Below are 19690 nucleotides of genomic sequence, written 5' to 3'. Positions count from 1 at the left end.
TTGGAGCTCCTCCAGTCCCTCCTCCACCCAGTAGGGGAGTACAATGGTGGACCACAACTATCGTTGGGTGGTCCTCACACAGTTAATTGGAAAAGTGAGACTCAGGTCTAAAGACTCAGACAGACCCAATAAAGGCTGACCTTTGACCAACACTGGGGAAAGCTCCCTCCACAGGATAAAAAGGCAGCTATGGTGAAGCACTGAGGACATCCCAGCCCTCACCACAGCCACCTGCCACCAAGCTGTGTCCCCTGGGATGCTCCAAGTTTTCCCTGCATGCCAAGTAATTCTGTTGCTTCTCTCTTCCTTGGAAGCCTCTAGGTCTGGCAGCCTGACACTATCTAGTCCACACCAGGACCCAACTTTCCCGTGCTATATCCTGGAGTGACATCTCAGGTGGAGCTTGGAGAGAAAATGTGTGAAACTCTGGGCTCTCCCACGACAGTCTGGTTGGAGAAAGATTCCAGGAAAGGATTAGGGAACTGGAGTCCTGACACAGTGCAGCAAAGGTGCATAACGTCTGCTAATGTTACAGCACATTAAAAGAAGTTGTAAAATTGTAGCTTAAAGTTAGACAGGCCAACCATAACACAAGAAGTATGAAAAGCAAGGTGCCATTTTTCCAACAAATAAGTTCATTATATGAAGAACCAATGTAGGTTGTTTCAGCATCTTGTTATCCAATGTGGCAGCTGTGACTTTTTTGGTAGCATCTTTAAAGAGCTCAATCAGCATGAATTCCAGTTTATTAATGACACCTATTCTTTAGGTATAGGTTCTTACTATGTGCCAGGAAATTTTCAAATATGGTTTCTTACCCTCACACCAGCAATACAAGGTGAGAACTTGCCCCATTTTAGTCAGGAGGAAGCTGACATCCAAAGGGGCAGCCAACTTGGCCACAGCACTGGCTGACTTCAGTGGGGAATGAGGGTCTCCTCAAACCCATCTGATAAAAAATAAATCACAAAAGGAAAAACCCAGAGAAGAGCCTTCTGATTACAGTTTCTCCTTGGGCTGGAGAAACAAGTCAGGCTCCCTAGGGCAGAGAGGAAAAGGCTGCTCTCCTCAGCCCTCCCAGGAGTGATGAGCAGTTATTTTTGAAAAAGGAGGGAAAAAGTACCTGCAGCCTAGATGGTTCTTGCATACTAGAAAGAAAACTAAGCCATTGTGAGAGGCGGGAGAACAGGACTGGATGCTATTCAAGCTGGGCTCACTCCCCACCCGCCCCCCGCCCAAAACAAGCCAAACCGCAATACAGATCAACACCCGCGTGCAACCCGAAGTATCATAACACAATGGGGGCGGGGAGCCGGGGCGGATGCAGACCATGCCGACCCGGGACAGCAGTGAGGAAGCAGACCCACTCGCAGGACACAATCCCGCGCGTGTGCAACCCCAGGAATTTGTGGGTGGAAGGGACCGGGGGAAATTGCAGTCCATTCCACCCCTTTCAGCCGCGCGCGCACGCACACACACACACACACACACACACACCCCGACTTTCCTGGCTTAAAAAAAAAAAAAAAAAAAAAAAGCCTGAAATCTATCTTCAAAATAATACGGGAAACACCAAGTACGAAATGCGTTTCAGGGGCTTTCCATCGCGGGAGACGATTCCCAGCGGGGATGGGAAGCGGGGTGGGGGATAAAAAGTGGAACGGCGCCCCCGGGAGTGAGGTCTGCGGTCCACCTTACCAGCTTCATGGTGGTGTTATTCTGTTCCCAGCGCCACAGCATCACGCTCATCTTACTTCAGGGCGAAGAGGGAAGTGGGGGGAGGAAGCGGGAGAAAAAGGGGGAGGGGGCCGAAGCACCTGCCCGCGCGCCCGGCAGGTCGGGCCGGCCCGGCCCGTCGTGGTCTCCGCCCCGGCCCCTCCGGGCATCCCCGCCGCCCGCGGCCTCCTCGCCCCCACCCCGGCGGCCGCTGCTGAGCGCGCGGGGACCTTGCCCGGAGCCCGGCGCCCGCGCTGCCCGGCTCGCGTGCCTCCCCCGCTCTCTCCCTGCCGGCCTCCCCGCCTCCGCCAAATCAAACAACTCCCCCTGCGTCCGAGCGCCCGCGCCTCGCAGCGCGGAGGCCGCTGGGGCCGCTACGGGGTGGGGGCGGGAGTCGGGGCCGCCGGGCTCCCCGCCCCCTCGCCGGTCCGCGGGCCCTCCGCGTGGCCCCCGGCTTTCTCCGGTGGGCCGGTTCGCCCCCGCGGTGCGTGGGGGGGGGGGGGGGAGGGGAGACGGGGGAAGGGGCAAGACGGTAGGAGGGGGAGGTACTTAACTCTTTCGGGAAGGGCGCGGGTAGGCGGGCCGGCCTTCGGCACAAACGGAGGGGCACGGAGGGGGGAGCGGGGGAGGACTGCGGGGGGCGCGGTGTGTGGCTGTCGGGTCCTCACTCCGGACACGGCCAGCGCCTCTCCCCGTGGCTGCTCGGCTCTGTGCGCGTTTGCATTCGGCACCGAACTCACTCAAGTTGGCTGACAGTAACCACTCCGGTATCATCCCCTGCCCCCCCAGCAGCTGGAATCGTAAGTGTGGGATGGATGAACCAGCACCCGCTGGAGCACCTCCACCCCTCCGCGCGCGCACACACACAGTCGCCCAGGCCCTGCCCCAGCCACACGCCGCTCCCCAGCCTCATTTGTTTCCTGCTACGTGAAGGACGGGGCTCCAGTGTTTTTAAACACACCTGGCCGCTGCTACAGATGGGACTTCCGTGGGCCTCGGGGAGGAGGTGGGGCAGGCGATGACAGGGGAGGCAGACAAGGGGAAAGGCCGTGTGGCCTTTGTTTCCTTTTCTGCTCGCCCCACCTGCCACAGGCTCTTTCTAGGGAGCCTAGGAAAGCACCCTCTACCTGGTGCTTTCCTCTGAGATTGGGGGAGGGGGGCGCTGGCCACCTCCTCACCTTCCTGTCCAGCCCTTGTTGGGATCCCTGGCAACTTTCAGTAGCCTGAAAAGGCTCAGCAACCCTGCAGCTCCTCGAGGCAAGATGGCACCGGCTACCCAGATCTCAGGACGTGTCTCTGATTTGGGCGGCAGTGACATTTTAGGATGAATACCTGGCTGGCCCCTGCTGATAGAGAGCTATGATGAGAATTCATGGAATTGCTTTATTACACATTCATTTCAATAGGCAAAACTGTTTAAAATGAGGGGAGGTGATAAAATGGGTCCTAACCTTTTAAAAGTGATCTTCCAAACATAGCAATTAGATCAAAATGTTGCTATGCCTGAAGCTTTCAGGATTTGGTTTCCCTTCACAGATGAAAAATCCCAACTCTTTCCTATGGCCTACAACTTTATGCCCATCCTCTCCCTTTTACCTACTGTGCTCCAACCACAGTGGTCGTCTTTCTTTTTCTCAAACACATTGAAATCCATCCCACCTCAGGACCTTTGCACCTGACAGTCCCTCTCCCTGGATCACTGTTCCCCCTAGACCTGCCTGTGGTCTCATTTCTAATGTCACCTCCTCAAAGGGACTTTTAACTTAATGTGGTGACCATATTCTTCTATTACTATTGTCTTCCCTTTGTTCTGTTCACTGTGTGAACTTTAGCTAACTTGTATTCTTGTTTATTTTTTGCCCTGTCCCACTGGGCTATGAATTGCATGAGAGCAGGGGCCTCATCAGTTTTGTTACCCCATGGTATCCCCAAGTGCCTGGAACAGTATGTGGCACATAGTGGGAACTCAGTAGATGTTTCCCAAATGAAAGTCTGTTGACAATGTCCTAAGTTCCTGGAACAGTATGTGGCACATAGTGGGAACTCAGTAGATGTTTCCCAAATGAAAGTCTGTTGACAATGTCCTAAGTTCCTGCAGCTTCCTCTGCAATAAGGACAGAGCCAGACCAGGGCAGCACATCCCATACCCAGCCTGGGCCCTGACCTGAACTGAGTGACTGCAAAAGACCCTGTTATGTCCACCACCACATATATTTCTGGAGAGTGAAACATAGGCAGTGACATTTGCTGCTTAAAGAGAAGGGGCACATCCTAGCGAAACACAGGAGGGGAAACAGCATATGTCATTCGAGAAAGCATATTCCATATTAAAGTATACTTAAGTATTTAGAAAATGAGATTTTAAAATAACTATTTTTTTTTCCTCTGAAAATAAAACTGGACAAGATCATATTGGCCAAGAGAGCAAAACACAAGCTCTCTATCACAGCTGTGTTAAGCCAGGGGTTCTTGGAGCTGGGTGGGAAGATGTACAGCCCAGAAACCTTCTGGTTGTATGAAAATGCTATGAGACTGGGTATTTGTGCATTTTGGGGGGAAGCATCTATAGGTTTCTCACATTCTCTAGGATACCCAAAACATTTTTAAAAAACTACACATTCCCAGAGAGTCATTGAATGAGCATTAGTTCCCAATCAAAACATTTGCCAGGGGCGCCTGGGTGGCTCAGTCTGTTAAGTGTCCGACTTCAGCTCAGGTCATGATCTCACGGTCCGTGAGTTCGAGCCCCGCGTCGGGCTCTGTGCTGGCAGCTCAGAGCCTGGAGCCTGCTTCAGATTCTGTGTCTCCCTCTCTCTCTGCCCCCCCCCCCCCCCATTCACACCCTGTCTCTCTCTCCTTCAAAAATAAATAAACATTAAAAAAAATTTTAAAAATATCTGCGGGTCAAAGATAGAAAATATCACTTATGGTGGAAGGAGGAATCAGGGGGTGGCAGTAGAGAGGATGCCCAGCTTTAATTAAAAAGAATAAATCCTGTTGCCTTGCCTTTCAGATCTCACACACTTCAGACCATAGGTATGCTGACTCATTTAGCCAACATTCCTTGAACATCCACCATAATGCATTTACCCAGCTCTGTGCTACGTATTGAGAATCAGAGAGGAGTCCCTACCACCCACACATACAGTCTATTAAAAGATGAACACATACAATTACAGTTGCAATACAATGTGACAGGTACTACAAAGGAGGGCTGTATGGTGTGTAGCTGGGCCATAAAGGAAAAAAGCTATGCACAAGACTGGGAAGCATGGAATAATTTCTCAGAGGTGACACTGACTTACATCTGGAAGGATCAAGGCAAATTCAATAAGAGGAGGGAAGCATCCCAGGAAGGTAGAACGGCATGTGCAAGGGTATAGAGGGGTGAAAAAGCATGGCAGGTTCTGTGTGGTCAAAAGGTGGAGATCAAGGGGCAGGAAATGGGGCTATTTGTAAGGCTGGAGCAGGTCAAGTCCCTGTAAAGGGGATCCTACCCCTAATCCTTATAAACCAGGGGAATGATTTGACTGACTTCCCATTTTAGAAGGACCTCTCTAGTAACAGCAAGAAGGCAAGTTTGAAAAGGGGGAGGCTGGAGGGAGAGAGGCCAGTTAGAAGGCTGCTGAAATCACGCAGGGGATAGAGAATGAAGACCTGAATAAGGCAAAGTGTAGAGAAAAGGACGCTGACATCACCAGCAATCTGCTGATGCAATGGGTGATTCACAGGGGTAATGGCTTTAAGTTCATCCAAGCAGATGTCAGGACCCTGCAGAATTTCAGAAACAGAAGCAGCTCCTTAAAACCTCCTACATCTTGGAGAGCTATTTATCATGCGCCAAGCTGCCTTTCCTGGCACCTTTCTTCTCCTTCCTCCTATTTCTGTGATCTTCCACCAAGTCCTTTGATGGTGATTTAAGGGAAAGACATCAGCCTGTGTTGACCACATGGGACAAAGCAATGGGAATGCTTGTGAAGGTCGGTCCTACAGTGTGTCCTTGTTCCTCCTAACCGTTGGCCCCTTTTTTCAGCTCATGGATTTCCGACCCATTCCCTGAACCTGACAGTCCAGCATTCACCCTTGCAGACAGTGACCCCCACCTTAGCCTAGGTCCCTGAACGTGACCTCTCTTGTACTCTCATGGTAGCCACAAGGTAGAGTCCTAGGTCCTAGTATTGTGCAACCCTTTGTGGCACTGACCCCCTCCCCTCCCCAGAGGCTGGATCTGCCCTTTGCTGACAGTGTCCTGTTCCAGACCTTTCCATCCTCAGCATCCAAGAGATGTGCCCCATGTGGCTCAGCATTTGCTTACTTGCACGTCCGTCTTCCCTACTCTTCTACTTCTCTGAATTCTTAGCACCTCCCCAGCTGGGGGAGGCACGTGATAACTATCTCCAGAACGAAAGCTGGAGTGTCTATCTTGTTCCTCAAGACAGGAAGAAGAGGGGAAGAGATTTGGGCCAGAAAGCCCGGTTTGAGGCCTGGCGTCCCAAAGACCTGCTCATTCGCAATCCTCCTTTCCCTCACCTATAAGAACTATAAAGTTCCTTTTCCCTCCTACATTCTGCAAGGCCAGCCCCTGTCTGATAAACTAATTTGTGTCCAGCTGTTAATGGCTTAATGTGTTTCCCAGATAACGCACTCCAGTTTAACAGGGGATCTTCCACTCTTTCAGCCAGAGCAGTGACTAACGGGGAAATGTTCAGACACTGCAGGGGCCAGCCCGGGGAACATCAGACAAAACGAGCTCTCTAGGCTGCCCCGAATGTGGGCTGATGCCTTTCCACCCACGCGCGAGGCTGACTGTGGACAGATGTCAGCTCTTACGTGGCATGGTGATGGCAAAGGAAAGACCACAAGCAGCGTGCCACCCCCTGAGGTAGGGAATAAGCTAATAGCTTAACATAGGGAGTCTGTTATTTTTTCCCCAAATAACCAGGAGCGAATAGTAAATTAGCACAGAAGAGTTCAGCATCATCTGTCCAGTGAAAATCCTAGCCATAGTAGCAGGTGTTTCATAAGTGTGGCAGAGGACAATTTCCACTTACTCATGACAGCAATGCTCAGAAAAGCCATCTTCCCCATTTTGCAGATAAAGGCTCCGAGAGGGTAAGTGACTGGCTCCGTCCAGTCACTTCAGACACTGCCAAACAGGAACATCACTTGAGACGGCCTGCCTGCCCCCTATCTCTGTAGCGTGCACGCTATTGCCGTACTATGTACAACAAAGGAAATCTCAGAAATGCCGTCCCTGGGAAAATGAAGACCGTCTGTGAGCAGACGTCTCTGCAAGTGGCCTTAAGGCTTATTCTAAGTCCCCTTCCCTTTCTGGGAGGGCCTGGAGATCTCGGATATGGAGGAAGATGTATAAAAGTGAAAATAAAAGATTTGGGGAAGTACACAGCAGGCAGTCTTTTTAGAAACTGAGAGTCAAATCTAAGCAAAGCACTAATCCTTCTCGGGGAAGAAAGCTGGGACAAGGAGGGCGAGCACAGAAGATGCCATCTCCCCTCCACCAGCTTTGGAGGGGAGTGAGCCCCCTGCCAAAAGGTCACTGGGAACACTGGGGTCTGCAGGGGGTCCACAGCGATTGGAGGGTTTGAAAGTAAGATGTATGGCTTTCAGGAGGCAGATACAATGTCACACTGACAAGCCCACAAATGAATGAATACGGCCCTCCTCGAAAGGGCTGGGCTGGGCTGGGCTAGCAAAGGATTTCTCTCCCTCCCTCCTCCCTTTACTTTTTTCTTGAGATAAAGAATTATGTAAAGGCATCTCCCAGTGCACATGCTAAATGCCACTGCCTTCGGTTTGTTCCCTGAACAGTGTTTAATGTGTGGCTTTCTGGGTCCCCCCACAATTCACTTTCTTCCTTCCAGGGATGGGGATCAGTGTCTGAGTGGTACAGTGTCTCCCATGGCCCCTCCAACACGCTGCTCACTCTCCTGGAGGAGGCCGGGTACAGCCACATCTCCACACCTTTGCTCGGGCTGTTCCCTCTGCATGGAAGTGCTTTTCCTTCCATTCTCTGCCAAATGATATCATGTAGATCTGGGAGGACCCAAAGCAAAGTTAACTCAGTTGGTGAACTTCTCTTAGATCCCTCCCCTTGGAGAACTCTCTCTCCTCTCTTCTGTGGTCCCCAGCTCTTTGTTTCCATCTTCTCAACAGCCTTTGTAACAGTCTGTCTCCTTCTGCAGTTGGGGGTGGGCACATCTCATTAGCTGTTGCAAGTGTTAGTACTGATGGGAACCGGCTCACAAATTGCTTAGGAACAGGTACTCTAACTCACTCGCCTTTGAACACTCAGAATAGGGTTTGGCTTGTCACTGGCACTACACCAAACAGAATTAATACATTCAGAAGGTCAGGACTATAGGGGACTTAAAGATCATCCAGTCCCCTCCCCCATAATTGTCCAGGAAAATCCAGGTCACCTCTATAGAACGCCTTCCGCTGTGCCGTGTGAAGTGCACTGAAAAGAAATCCAACTGAATTGTGGGAGGCTGGACACAGGACACGATGGCATCTCGGGAAGGCTCTCAGGAAGAAATCCGAAATCCGCGGTGACCTTGCCACACTAAAGATTCACTTGCTTGCTGGGAACCTGGATACTGGACATTTCCTTTTAAATATTGCTAGAAGAGCTTTTGGAGAGCGAGGATTATGTCTTATTTTTCTCTATGGCCTCCCAAACACTGCCAAACATAGAAGGAGCTTAGGGTAAAAAATAATTTTCAGGAAGAATGGACAAATAATTAAAGACTAACTTTAAAGCTCTGGGGTAAGAGGCTTTTGACTTCTCCAAAGCAGCCAAACTGGTCCCAAGCAACTTAGAGCACACTTCCGAAGAGCAGGCATGCTTTTCCCTCAGATCCCAGGGTTGCCAGGTGCCCCTGGTATTTATTTGCTCTATTCAACATCCCAGGCCCAGGGGCTCCTCCTCCAGCCCCCTCCCCTCCCACTCCTTCAATGAGGCAGATAAGGGTGGAAATTGTGCAATCTCTGGGTGACCTCTGACCCCCCTTTGAAGGGCCTCCACACTGCCAGCCCTCCCTCCTCCCTCTCTCCCACCCTCTGAGCAGCCACATCTCCTGCTCTGACCCCAGTGAGATGTCCGGGCATGGGGACTGCAGACATTTCTGGAGGTAGCCTAAAGACATTTTAGGCTTATCCAGCCCGTTCCATTGAGCTAGGGGTTCATGTAAGGTGAAATAGAACTGTTTAAAGCAAGCAAAAAAAAAAAAAAGCTTAAAAAATCCTGCCACAGAAATATGGATAGCTATTGTCAAAGCACTTAAGAAAGTTAAATGGTTTCTAATTTTTGTCCTCTGTTCTGGTTTTGCGACTGAGTGATTCAGATGAACGGTCTGGAATGGAGTTGTCCTCAAACTCTCACTGGGTTGTGTTGGTTTGTTTTGTTTTCGGTGGTTGTGGTTTGGTGGGGGAGAGGGTGGTGTGGTTTTGTTTATTTTATTTTCCCTGTGGGATCAGCCCTTTCATTCTGGGCCGGTTCTGGTCACCAGGGATTAAGGTCAGCAATTTACGAGGCAGTCTTCTTTCCCAAGGGGCTGTGGTCCACACTTCCTGGGCACCGTTGAGGAACTCAGCGGCTCCCCAGTAATACTTATGTTGTAGGAAATGCCATTGCTTTTCATGATAGAGATATGAAAGGGACACAGATACCCTCGAAGTGGGTTAAATATTATTCCCCAGTGGGGGCTCTGGAGGCTTTTCCTTTGGAACAAAAGCAGCGGCAGGTAAATTGATTCCACTTTTGTTAGGCATCCTGATTTCACAGGAGATTGCTTCTCACACACACACACACACACACACACACACACACACACCCCGCTGAGGGCCTCCTCCTTCCCCCAGCCCAAGAGAGGCTACCGGTGATGAATGCCGAGGGGGCTGGCACCGTGGGTCTGGTACGCAGGGCATGAGATGAGGGTAAACAGGAGGAAACAGATGTCTGAGATGCACCTACCAAGACAGTGTGCGTATACACAATCACCCTCTATTCCAAAGTCAACAAGGACAACCTGGGAAATCCCAGAATGAGGGCACCATTGTTTAGCAAAGGAAAACTTTCAGCACTGCTAATGACTCACTTTTGGCTTCTGTGCGGCCAGTGAAATTACCACTGCTATTGATCACATGGCCTCCACACTCATGGGCATTTCTCAGCTCCTAGAGCACAGTGAGTAGCGGGGTTCTTCCCAGCCAGCCCCCTTCCACAGCTTCCTGCCTGGTCATGCTAGGGTCAAATGTGGACCTCGAGAACTCACGATGACCTAATTTCATGTTTGTCAAAGCACTTTCTTGTCAGTTACCCAGGTGGTTATTCTTAGAACCATTCTGTAATCTAAGCTAGATGGCTGGCCTGATCCCGTTTTCCGAAGAACTCACTGAGGCACAGAGAGGTTAAATGAGCTGTCCAGAGTTGCACAGCTGCTTAATGAGCAGGCCACATTAAGTCTTAGACCTACGGGCTCCTTCTAAATACCCTCTTCCTGGGTTCTCAAGACAAGTGGACTTTGCGTCGTATTCTTATTTTCAACAGAATTAATAGCAGCAACCAAGAGCTAATAATAAAATAGATTTCAGGAGTGAATCTTCTATGTGCTACGTACCATTCTGAGAGGTCTGCATGTACTATCTCATTGAATCATCATAGTAACCATACGATATAGGTGTGAAAATTACATTGCCCAGAGGGGAAACCAGGCACAGGAAAGTCAAATAACTTGCCCAAGGTCACAGAGCTAGTAAGTGACACTGCTTGGATTCAAACACCGTGTAGCTACAGAATCTATGTTCTTAACCTGTGCTGTTCCACCTCTCTGTGTGGTGACATCATAATCATAATGTAAGCCTAAGATCAAAAGTAAAATAAATACTTCGCTGAAAGGGTTTTTACAAATAATAGGTGCTATTCCCAGTTAGTGGAGGTTTTGGTTTTGGTTTTGGTTTTTGCTTCTCCTTCTTTGGCTTTAATGATTGCTGTCACTACAAATACACTTCCATTGAATCCACAAATTCTTCCTCAGATCGCGCAATGGTAGGCAGTATTCTATTTTATTATTTTTTCTAATGTTATTTTCTTTATTTTGAGGAGAGAGAGATTTCTGTATTTTGATGCACGCGAGCAGGGGAAAGGCGGAGAGAGAGAATCCCAAGCAGGCTCCGTGCAGAGCCTGAGTTGGGGCACGATCCCGTGAACCAGACAGAGATCATGACCTGAGCTTCAGTCAAGAGTCAGATGCTCAACCGACTGAGCCACCCAGGTGCCCCAGTAGGCAGTGTTTTAAATAGCTCTGTGACCTGGGGCAAGTTGTAAACATATCTACATCTCAGCCTCTTCTTCACGGAAATGGGTATGATCGTACTGACCACTTAAAATCAGGGGAGCTATGACATATGAAGGCCCCTGAAAAACTCTAAGTTCCTAGAACTAGTTTCCCAAAACTAATTGACGGGAAACATTTCAGTCTGTTCAACCACCTCACCTATGTGTCTTAACTGTAGGACTTCTGGGAAGCTTAAACACGCTAGTGAGCAGCCCAGAGCTCTAACCAACCATTTGGAAATGGAGCACTGCCCAAAGGTATTTGCCGGCAGAATCCTTCAGGTGGAACACTTCTCAAGCTACTGCTCCAAGGAACACACTTCAGGATCGGTACCCCGCAAGGCTGTACCTGGCATATATTTTCCCAGCAGGCCCTCCTCTTCGGCAACGTTCAGAGCAGCCCGAGGCCATCTGAAGGCACCCCTAGATTTTTTTCTCACTCCATTTTGAGACCCTGCGGCGGGAGACTTAAGCCTGCACTTCTATCCTTATAACTACCAGTCCAAAGACCACAGGATATGAGCGATGGGACCGTGGGGGCCTTGGGGCTCCAACAGAAACATGACCAGAGAACTCAGATGACCCCACCCCTGTGTCCTACACACAATCTGGTTTCTATCAGGCGGGCTCCTGCAGTCACACTGAAGGTCAGTCATTCGGAATATGTGGCAGGCCCCCGACACAAAACCAAGGTTTGAAGGATGGCCTTACTGATAATGAATCCCCATCCTTCCAGCATGGAGCAGATGGTAAGGAATGACAATGGGATTGGTCCTACATCAGCGGGGGTGGGGGGGGGGCGGTGCCCAGATGGAGGAGGATGTGCGCCTTTGCTCCGATACCACTGTCCTATAGAGGTGGACACGGAGTGTCTGAAATAGCCACTGTCTTATTCTGATAACACAATTGCTAATATTTATCAAGTATTTGCATACTTAGCACATCCCAGACACTAAGCTATTTATCGACATCACCATCTTCATCCTCGCAATAACTCTCTGAAAGCAGTACCATCACCAGTATCCAGAACAGGTAATAGAAGCACAAAGGTGTTAGGTAAATTACCTATCATCACACAGCTCATAAATGGTAGAATTCCATGGTGGGAGTCCAACGTGGGTTTGTCTGAATCTATAGCCTTGTACCGATGGTTATAGGCTTTGTAGGTCTTCTAGAGCAGTGGTTCGCACAGTGCGGTCCCTGCACTTACGGCGTCAGCAATACCCAGGGATTTGTTACATATGCAAAGTCTTAGACCACACCCGCCATAGACCTGCGGAAAGAGAAACTCTAGTGCGACCCAGCAGTCTGTGTTTCATCGTTGCTGTTGTTGTTGTTGTTGTTGTCTTCTAAGGCCTGCAGCTCATTCTGATGCCCGCGAAAGATGGAGAATCACTGATCCAGAGGAAAGAGCTTTGTACTCAGGCTGTCTCTTCAGAAAGCCCCAGAATGAGTCATCTGGCCCGTTGTCTACTAGCGTCCCCCAGCAACAAGCAGCGCACAGAAGGGCAGGGTGCAGGGCCGGGAGTTATTCCAGGAAGAAAAAGTAATAGTGAGGGCTGGCGGTCGCAGGTCACTAGGGACCGAGACAGAACAGGGAGGGAGACCTGAGGCCAGCACAAGGCATGCCTGCATTGAATATGCGACACCATTCCCACCCCACTTGTTCGCACAGCCACAGGGTCATAGAGGGCTGTGCAGGCCTTAAGGATCCCTGAGTTCTCTTCCTACCCGTGTGCACACCCTGACCTCAGCAAGGCCCCTGCCAACAGGGGCTCCTGCCTCTGCTCGAACCCCTGCAGTGATGGACAGCTCACTGCCCCCAGGGCAGTTCTTCCTTCTGTGGAGATTTCTGCATGTTTCCTCGCACTGTTCCCTGCCATTCCTTCCCCCACCCCACCGAACTCAGTCTGAACTAGACTGCCTCAGGGCAGCCCTTCAGATATTTGACAGGGCCCATGCTTGTCCGATCTTCTCTTATCCAGGCCCAAGGCCTTGGCTCTTTCAAGACTTCCTCTTCTACCTGTTTTCGTGTCCTTTCTCTGTCCCAGTCCATCCGAAAAGGCTCCTGAAGTATTCTCAGAGAGGAATCCCCACGAGCCCTCATCTGCCACTTTCCGTTGGTCAAACTCAGCACACTCCACTTAATGGAATAGTTTCTTCGGGCAAGCCGAGCCAACAGCAGCCGGCCTGGCCACGCTGTCCCAAAAGAGGGCACGAGGAGGGGGCGCTGACCGCCTTTCCTTCTCTTCTACCTGATCAAGGCATGGAAAATGGCAGCCTGTCCTTCAGAGATTGCCTCCCTGCCTCTGCTTTCTCTAGGAAATGTTCTCCCCCAAGCCCACCCAATGTGCAGTGAGGGAGGCCCATCCTGGATGGGGAAGATCCCCCCTATGTGCCCACTCTGAGTAACCCGGAGGAGCCCCTGCTCCCTGGCATCTCCTCCTCCTTCCCAGGATTGGCAGGGGTCCACCAGCCCCATTGGAACCCTTGGCTCTCGGAGGTGGTAAACATCAGGCCATGTCAAGGCCCCGCAGCCTCTCTGCGGTTGGCAGTGATCAACCAGTCTGCAGGGAAGAGATAGTGATGGGTCTGTTTTCACTGGACGGACTTGTGGTTATCTTCCCCGAGGAAGCCAAGGCGGGGGCTGGGTTGGGAGCCTGGAGATCTGGCTACAGGCCCTCAAGCTCCCAATGCAAGCTCCCAGTGCCTACTCTGGAGACAAACTGCTTGAATTCAGAGTCTGGTCTACCTCGGCTTGCTGTGTGACCTGGGGCACGTTGTTTAACTTTTTTGTGTCTTGTGATCTCATCTGCTCGTGGAAATGATAACCGTGCCTGTCTCTCAACGGTGAGGCCCACGTGAAACATGCATATGAACAGCGGGCATGGTAGCTGACACACGGTCCGTGCTCACTGGATGCTTATTGTTCCTCTTGGTACACTGCTTTATACAACTGGGTTAGGGAGCAAGTGATGCATGATGAGAGCCTTTCTAACTTTACAAAGACTTCATTCTCTTGTTCGAGCCTAACAGCTCATGAGACGAGAACATTAAGATTTATCATTACCATTGTATATGTGAAAACACTGAAGCCCAGAAAGGTCAAGTGACTAGTCCAAGGTCACACAGCAGACCCATCACCAGATCCCAGACCATCTGATCTCCTGCCTTGGGCTCCTGGGGTGGGGCTATGAGGGACAGTTTGATTTATACTATTACTGCATTTTCCCTCATGTTCTACAGCTGTCTTATTTTCTAAAATCAAGAGCTAGACATGTGATCTTGGACCTAAAATCCCCAATCTGGACACCACACAGGCTCCCTTGTCCCATGCCTCCCGGTTTCTATCCTAAGGGGCATCCAAGGAACAGATTTCACTCCCTGACCTGGTTTCTAGGCCAGGACTTATCTGGTCCCTGACCGGCGTTCAAGTTTACAGCCAGGCTCGCCGTCCAACCCAAGGCTCACTGTCTGACCCTGAGCCAGAACTCGAAAGTGCACAGTACCCAGTCGTCCTGGAGACCTCCATGAGACGCCCCATGCCGCGCATCTCCTGAGTAGCCGCCTACAATGTCCTCAGGAAGGGGCCCAGGCTCTCTTCTGCAAGGACACAGATCCAAACCCCTTTCTCCTAAGGTTTCTGGACTGGAGCAAGGCAGGGTGGGGGTGCGGGGTGGGAGAAGGGTATACCTGACTGCTCCAGATGCACCCCTCTAGTTTGCAAATCCCAAAGCCCTTCCTTAGAAGGAGATTCTAGGAGACTTGTGCCTGGGGCTGGGAGACGCCATGTTCTCTACTCAGTGGCTCCAGAAATACCAGATTTTTACACGGTGTCCCATCTGGGCCCAATAAGCACCATCTCTTCAATGTCCGCACTAAGTGGTTTGCAGGCTGTCTTGGCTGTGTGTTCCTGGGAAGGACAATTGATCTCAATGCTCCTCCTCTGGCTCTAAGACATGCTTTTCTCCCTCCTCAAGAGATGTCAGGCATTGGCTCCCCTGAGCACTTATCATCCAGGGGTGCTCTAATGACATCAGTTTCCTGAGAGCTGGACAGTTCCCCTCACTTCAAGACCCCGCTTTGCTCTCCCTCCTCCTCCTGCTCCTCCCCATGTCCACACTTGGCTTCAGCCTGCAGACCCCGACAGCACGTGGAATTGGGTTCTCACTGTCCTCACCGTCACTCAGAGCCCAGCTTGGTGCTGTTAATAGACACAACCAACACGGCTGAAAATTTATAAAGAGGGCCGCCTTGTTGCACATGAGTGGTATTGCAGGGGTTGAAAACTAGCTGCAGAGCAGAATTGTCCTTACACTTATTCATGCACGCAACAGATGTTCTTGAATGACCACCAAGCGCCCCCATTCTTTTCTGGGTGTTGGGGAGACACACAGCTGAACAAGACAGACAAAGCCTGCCCTCAAGGAATTTACATACAAGGGCAGCAGAACTGACAGGCAAGTAAATGTATAGTACGTACCACAAGAGGTAGAGCCAGGTGAGGGACAGAATGTGCCTGGGGGTGGAAAGGCGTGCCCTGCAGACAGGCAGCCCAGAGAGGCTTCTCCAAGGAGGCACCTGCCAGCAGAGACTCAAACAAAGGAAGTGAGCCCTGTAGCAGACCTGGGGGAACAGTGCCAGGGGCAGGGGGACAGGAGCGCACAAGCCCTGAGCAGAATGTGGTCAGTATGCTCAAGGACAGCAAGAAAGCCACTGAGACTGGAGCAGAGAGAGCAAGGCAGAGGGTGAGAGCAGATGAGCTGGAGAGAAAAGTTGAGGCCAGTGCCCGCAGCACAAGAGTCTCCAAACTACTGCAAACTGACTCTGTCAGCCAATGAGCTAAGAACAGTGACTACGCTTTGAAAGGGTTAGAAGAAGAAGGAAACAAAGGTGGAGAAAAAAGGGAGACAATGATGAAGACAAAGAAGGATAAGAAGATGATGGCGATGTAACAGACTCCTATGGGACCCACAGAATCTAAAATATTAACTTGGGGCACCTGGGTGGCTCAGTCGGTTGAGCGTCCGACTTTGGCTCAGGTCATGATCTCACAGTTTGTGAGTTTGAGCCCCACATCGGGCTCTGTGCTGACAGCTCGGAGCCTGGAGCCTGCTTCCGATTCTGTGTCTCCCTCTCTCTGCCCCTCCCCCGCTCATGCTCTGTCTCTCTCTGTCAAAAATAAACATTAAAAAAAAAATTTTTTTTAACTAAAAATAAAAAAATAAAATATTAACTACCTGGCCCCGTACCGAAGAGGTTTGCTTGTTCCCCAATATAGAGATCTGAGGGACAGTAAGCCATCTGGGTTTTATTTCCAGCACCACAGGAAGCCAAGGAAGTTCTGAGCAAGGAAGTGGCACAAGCCAAGGCTGGCGCAGGTCAGCGCTCACTCTGGCTCCCCGTGGGGAGGCAGCTGTGGGGTCTGGCACTGGGTGCAGGCAGGAGATTTTATACTCACGCGGGAGTGAGAGGACGAGGACGGTGGCTGTGTCTGGGATGGGGGCAGTGGCTGCGGAAAGAAGGGGCTGATTCTGAGGCACATCAGCAGAGTTGCCACACTGGATACGGGATGTGAGGGAGGGAGAGAAGCAAAGGACAACTCGGGTTTTGAGGTGGGACAACTAGGGGAGTGTCGGTGCAGAAGGCTAAGGGAGGAGCAGCTGGCGGGGCAGGTTCGAGAAATCAAAAGTTCTAGTGTGGCCATGATCAGGCTGAGACGATGATTCAACATCACAGTGCAGACACGTATGTACTCATTTATATATACGCGCGTGTGCAAAATGTACACACGTAACGTAAAGGATGACGATGTCACCGACGCTATTAGAAAAACAGAAAGGAAACAAGAATGTATGGAACAGCTACTCTGCTGCGTGAAGTATCTGATATTCATTCCCACAACAATCTATAAGCAAGAATCTCTCCATCTGTCTCTCCCACTTTACTGATGAGGAAAGTGAGGCTGAAACGGTTGAGCCGTTTTTCCAAAGTTGCACGCAGAGCCGGGTAGTGGGGAGAGCCGGGAGATGAAGCCAGGGGTCCCTGCGCTTAACCCCACGACCACTAAACAGAGCAGCACATCCCTGTCTACTCTGGCATGCAGCCTTCCTTTCTTGGCACCTGTGTTTGGGCATTTTTCTGTGGGCAACACAATGGACAAGTTGGGTTCCCCCGGGTTTCCTGGAATTGATTCTACGGACCAGAGACGATAAAATGTTCTTGTTTTCTACCTCTGAATTTAGCAACATGGGATAAACACATTTTTATTACACTACCTTTTTCTCATTCAGTACTTTTTAAATTATGAAGCAACGCGTGCTTATTAATTGAAATTTTAAAATGTGGAAAAATAGGAAGGGAGGAAAGTAGTAATGTTCACAGCCCTTAAATGTAGCCATGATTGATTCTGGGACTTTTTTCAACATTTTTCTTTCAAAGTTTATTTATTTATTTATTTATTTATTTATTTATTTAAAAAAAAATTTTTTTAACGTTTATTTATTTTTGAGACAGAGATAGACAGAGCATGAACGGGGGAGGGGCAGAGAGAGGGAGACACAGAATCGGAAGCAGGCTTCAGGCTCTGAGCCATCAGCCCAGAGCCCGACGCGGGGCTCGAACTCACGGACCGCGAGATCGTGACCTGAGCTGAAGTCGGACCCTTAACCGACTGAGCCACCCAGGCGCCCCGCAAAGTTTATTTATTTATTTTGAGATAGAGACAGAGTGTAAGTAGGGGTGGGGCAGAGAGAGAGAGGAGAAGACAGAGGATCTGAAGAGGGCTCCGTGCTGACACCAGAGAGCCTGACGCGGGGCACAAAGTCACGAACCATGAGATCAAGACCTGAGCCAAAGCCAAACACTTGTCTGACTGAGCCACCCAGGCGCCCCTGATTCTGGGACTTTTAAAAGGCTGCACTTGACCCACTGTATAGTTAGCAACAGTTTCTGGGGTTCAGAGCTGTGAGCTCAGTAAGGGAAGAGAACCCAAAAGGAACCAATAAACTGTGCAGCAGAGGAGTTAGGTAATCATAAAAATGGCAGGCATTCATTAAGACAATATGTAGGTGTGTGCTAAGAGTTGTGCTAAGCGTTTTAACCGCATAATTTTATGTCCCATTTTACATTTGGAGAAACTGAGGCTCTTGTCACTCCCAAGCACTCCCAGAGCAGAAGCTCTTCAATCTCATGTCACTCTGTGCTTAGAGAACAAGTATGGCCCACCAGAAGGCTCTAACAAATACCGCTTTTTTTTTCCCCACCCAAGAGTTTAGTGTAATTTTAGAATTGACTTCAACTTTGAATTCGACTAACACATGCCACCACATCACCGACCTCAACAAACATTTCTTGAACAACTAAAGAAAAACTAAAATCTGATAAATCCAGAACAAAATTAAGGAGAGGAAGCAGAGTGAAGTGAGGCAACCCAGGATAGTCTCATGGATTCATTCATTCAACAAGTATCTATTTTTTTTTTAATTTTTTTTTTAACGTTTATTTATTTTTGAGACAGAGAGAGACAGAGCATGAGCAGGGGAGGGTCAGAGAGAGAGGGAGACACAGAATCTGAAACGGGCTCCAGGCTCTGAGCTGTCAGCACAGAGCCCGACGCGGGGCTTGAACTCACGGACCGTGAGATCATGACCTGAGCCGAAGTCGGCCACTTAACCGACTGAGCCACCCAGGCGCCCCTCAACAAGTATCTATTGAGCCCCTACTAAGTGCCAAGCACTGGAGTGAGCCACTGAGGACCAGTGCTGAACGTGACAGACTAAGATCCTGGCCTCATGGCGGATTTTGGTCAAGGGATCACCATGGTTGGCTAAATCTGGGGAAACACTCGGAGTAGCTTCCCCTCAGACCCTAGAGGTCTGCCTTACTTTGCTCTGATGCACATGGCCACCCTGTGCCAACCAACTTGCAAAGAACTATCTAATTACACAGTGCTTCTGTTTTATTCTTTGGACCAAACATTGTGTAACTTGTCCTTCCACGTCATTTTTTTTTTTTTTAATTTTTTTTTTTTTAACGTTTATTTATTTTGGAGACAGAGAGTGAATGGGGGAGGGTCAGAGAGAGAGGGAGACACAGAATTGGAAGCAGGCTCCAGGCTCTGAGCTGTCAGCACAGAGCCCGACGCGGGGCTCGAACTCACGGACCGTGAGATCATGACCTGAGCCGAAGTCGGACGCTTAACCGACCAAGCCACCCAGGCGCCCCCCACGTCATTTCTTACTAGCTTATTTCTGCTCACTTTCCAACCAGACCCAGTAACTGGAATTTCTAACCTGAGGCTATGGCCCTCCAGGGGTCTCCATGGATGAGAGGATGTTGTTATATGGACATATATTTTGCAGAGGGTCAGGGACATGAAGGGGAGCAAGGGTCCATTGCTTCTGTCAGAGTTGCAAAGGGGTACATAACCTCAAAAAAGTAAAAATCCACGGCCATAATCTTTTTCCACTTCAGTGGTATTTCCCATAATCTGTGAGTGAATGTTGACTCTTTTCCTCTGTAACAGACTCTCATAGAGCCGAGACTGAGTGGCATTTGGGGTTTGCTTTCAGAAACTACGCGAGTATAGCATTGGTATTTTTCCAGGCACGGCATAAA

General features: G+C 50.0%; 1 protein-coding gene and 1 non-coding gene across 3 annotated transcripts in view; both read right to left on the bottom strand.

Moving 5' to 3' along the window:
- NAV2 (neuron navigator 2) overlaps positions 1 to 1752 on the bottom strand; it is a 324049-nt gene extending 322297 nt beyond the window's left edge. For both annotated transcript variants that reach the window (XM_042904228.1, XM_042904227.1), the window contains exon 1: positions 1699 to 1752. In XM_042904228.1, coding sequence (XP_042760162.1) covers positions 1699 to 1749 — 51 coding nt within the window. In that variant the 5' untranslated portion in view covers positions 1750 to 1752. The remainder of the gene's footprint in view (positions 1 to 1698) is intronic.
- Positions 1753 to 18338: 16586 nt separating this feature from the next.
- LOC122201533 lies at positions 18339 to 18410 on the bottom strand. The gene has a single exon (XR_006194230.1). It is a non-coding gene; the product is annotated as a small nucleolar RNA SNORD45 (small nucleolar RNA).
- Positions 18411 to 19690: the final 1280 nt, after the last annotated feature.

The sequence above is a fragment of the Panthera leo genome, chromosome D1 (genome assembly GCF_018350215.1).
Source record: "Panthera leo isolate Ple1 chromosome D1, P.leo_Ple1_pat1.1, whole genome shotgun sequence".
Classification (NCBI taxonomy): domain Eukaryota; kingdom Metazoa; phylum Chordata; class Mammalia; order Carnivora; family Felidae; genus Panthera; species Panthera leo.
Note: the sequence above shows the minus strand (reverse complement) of the source record. Positions and strands in the feature narration are given on the sequence as shown.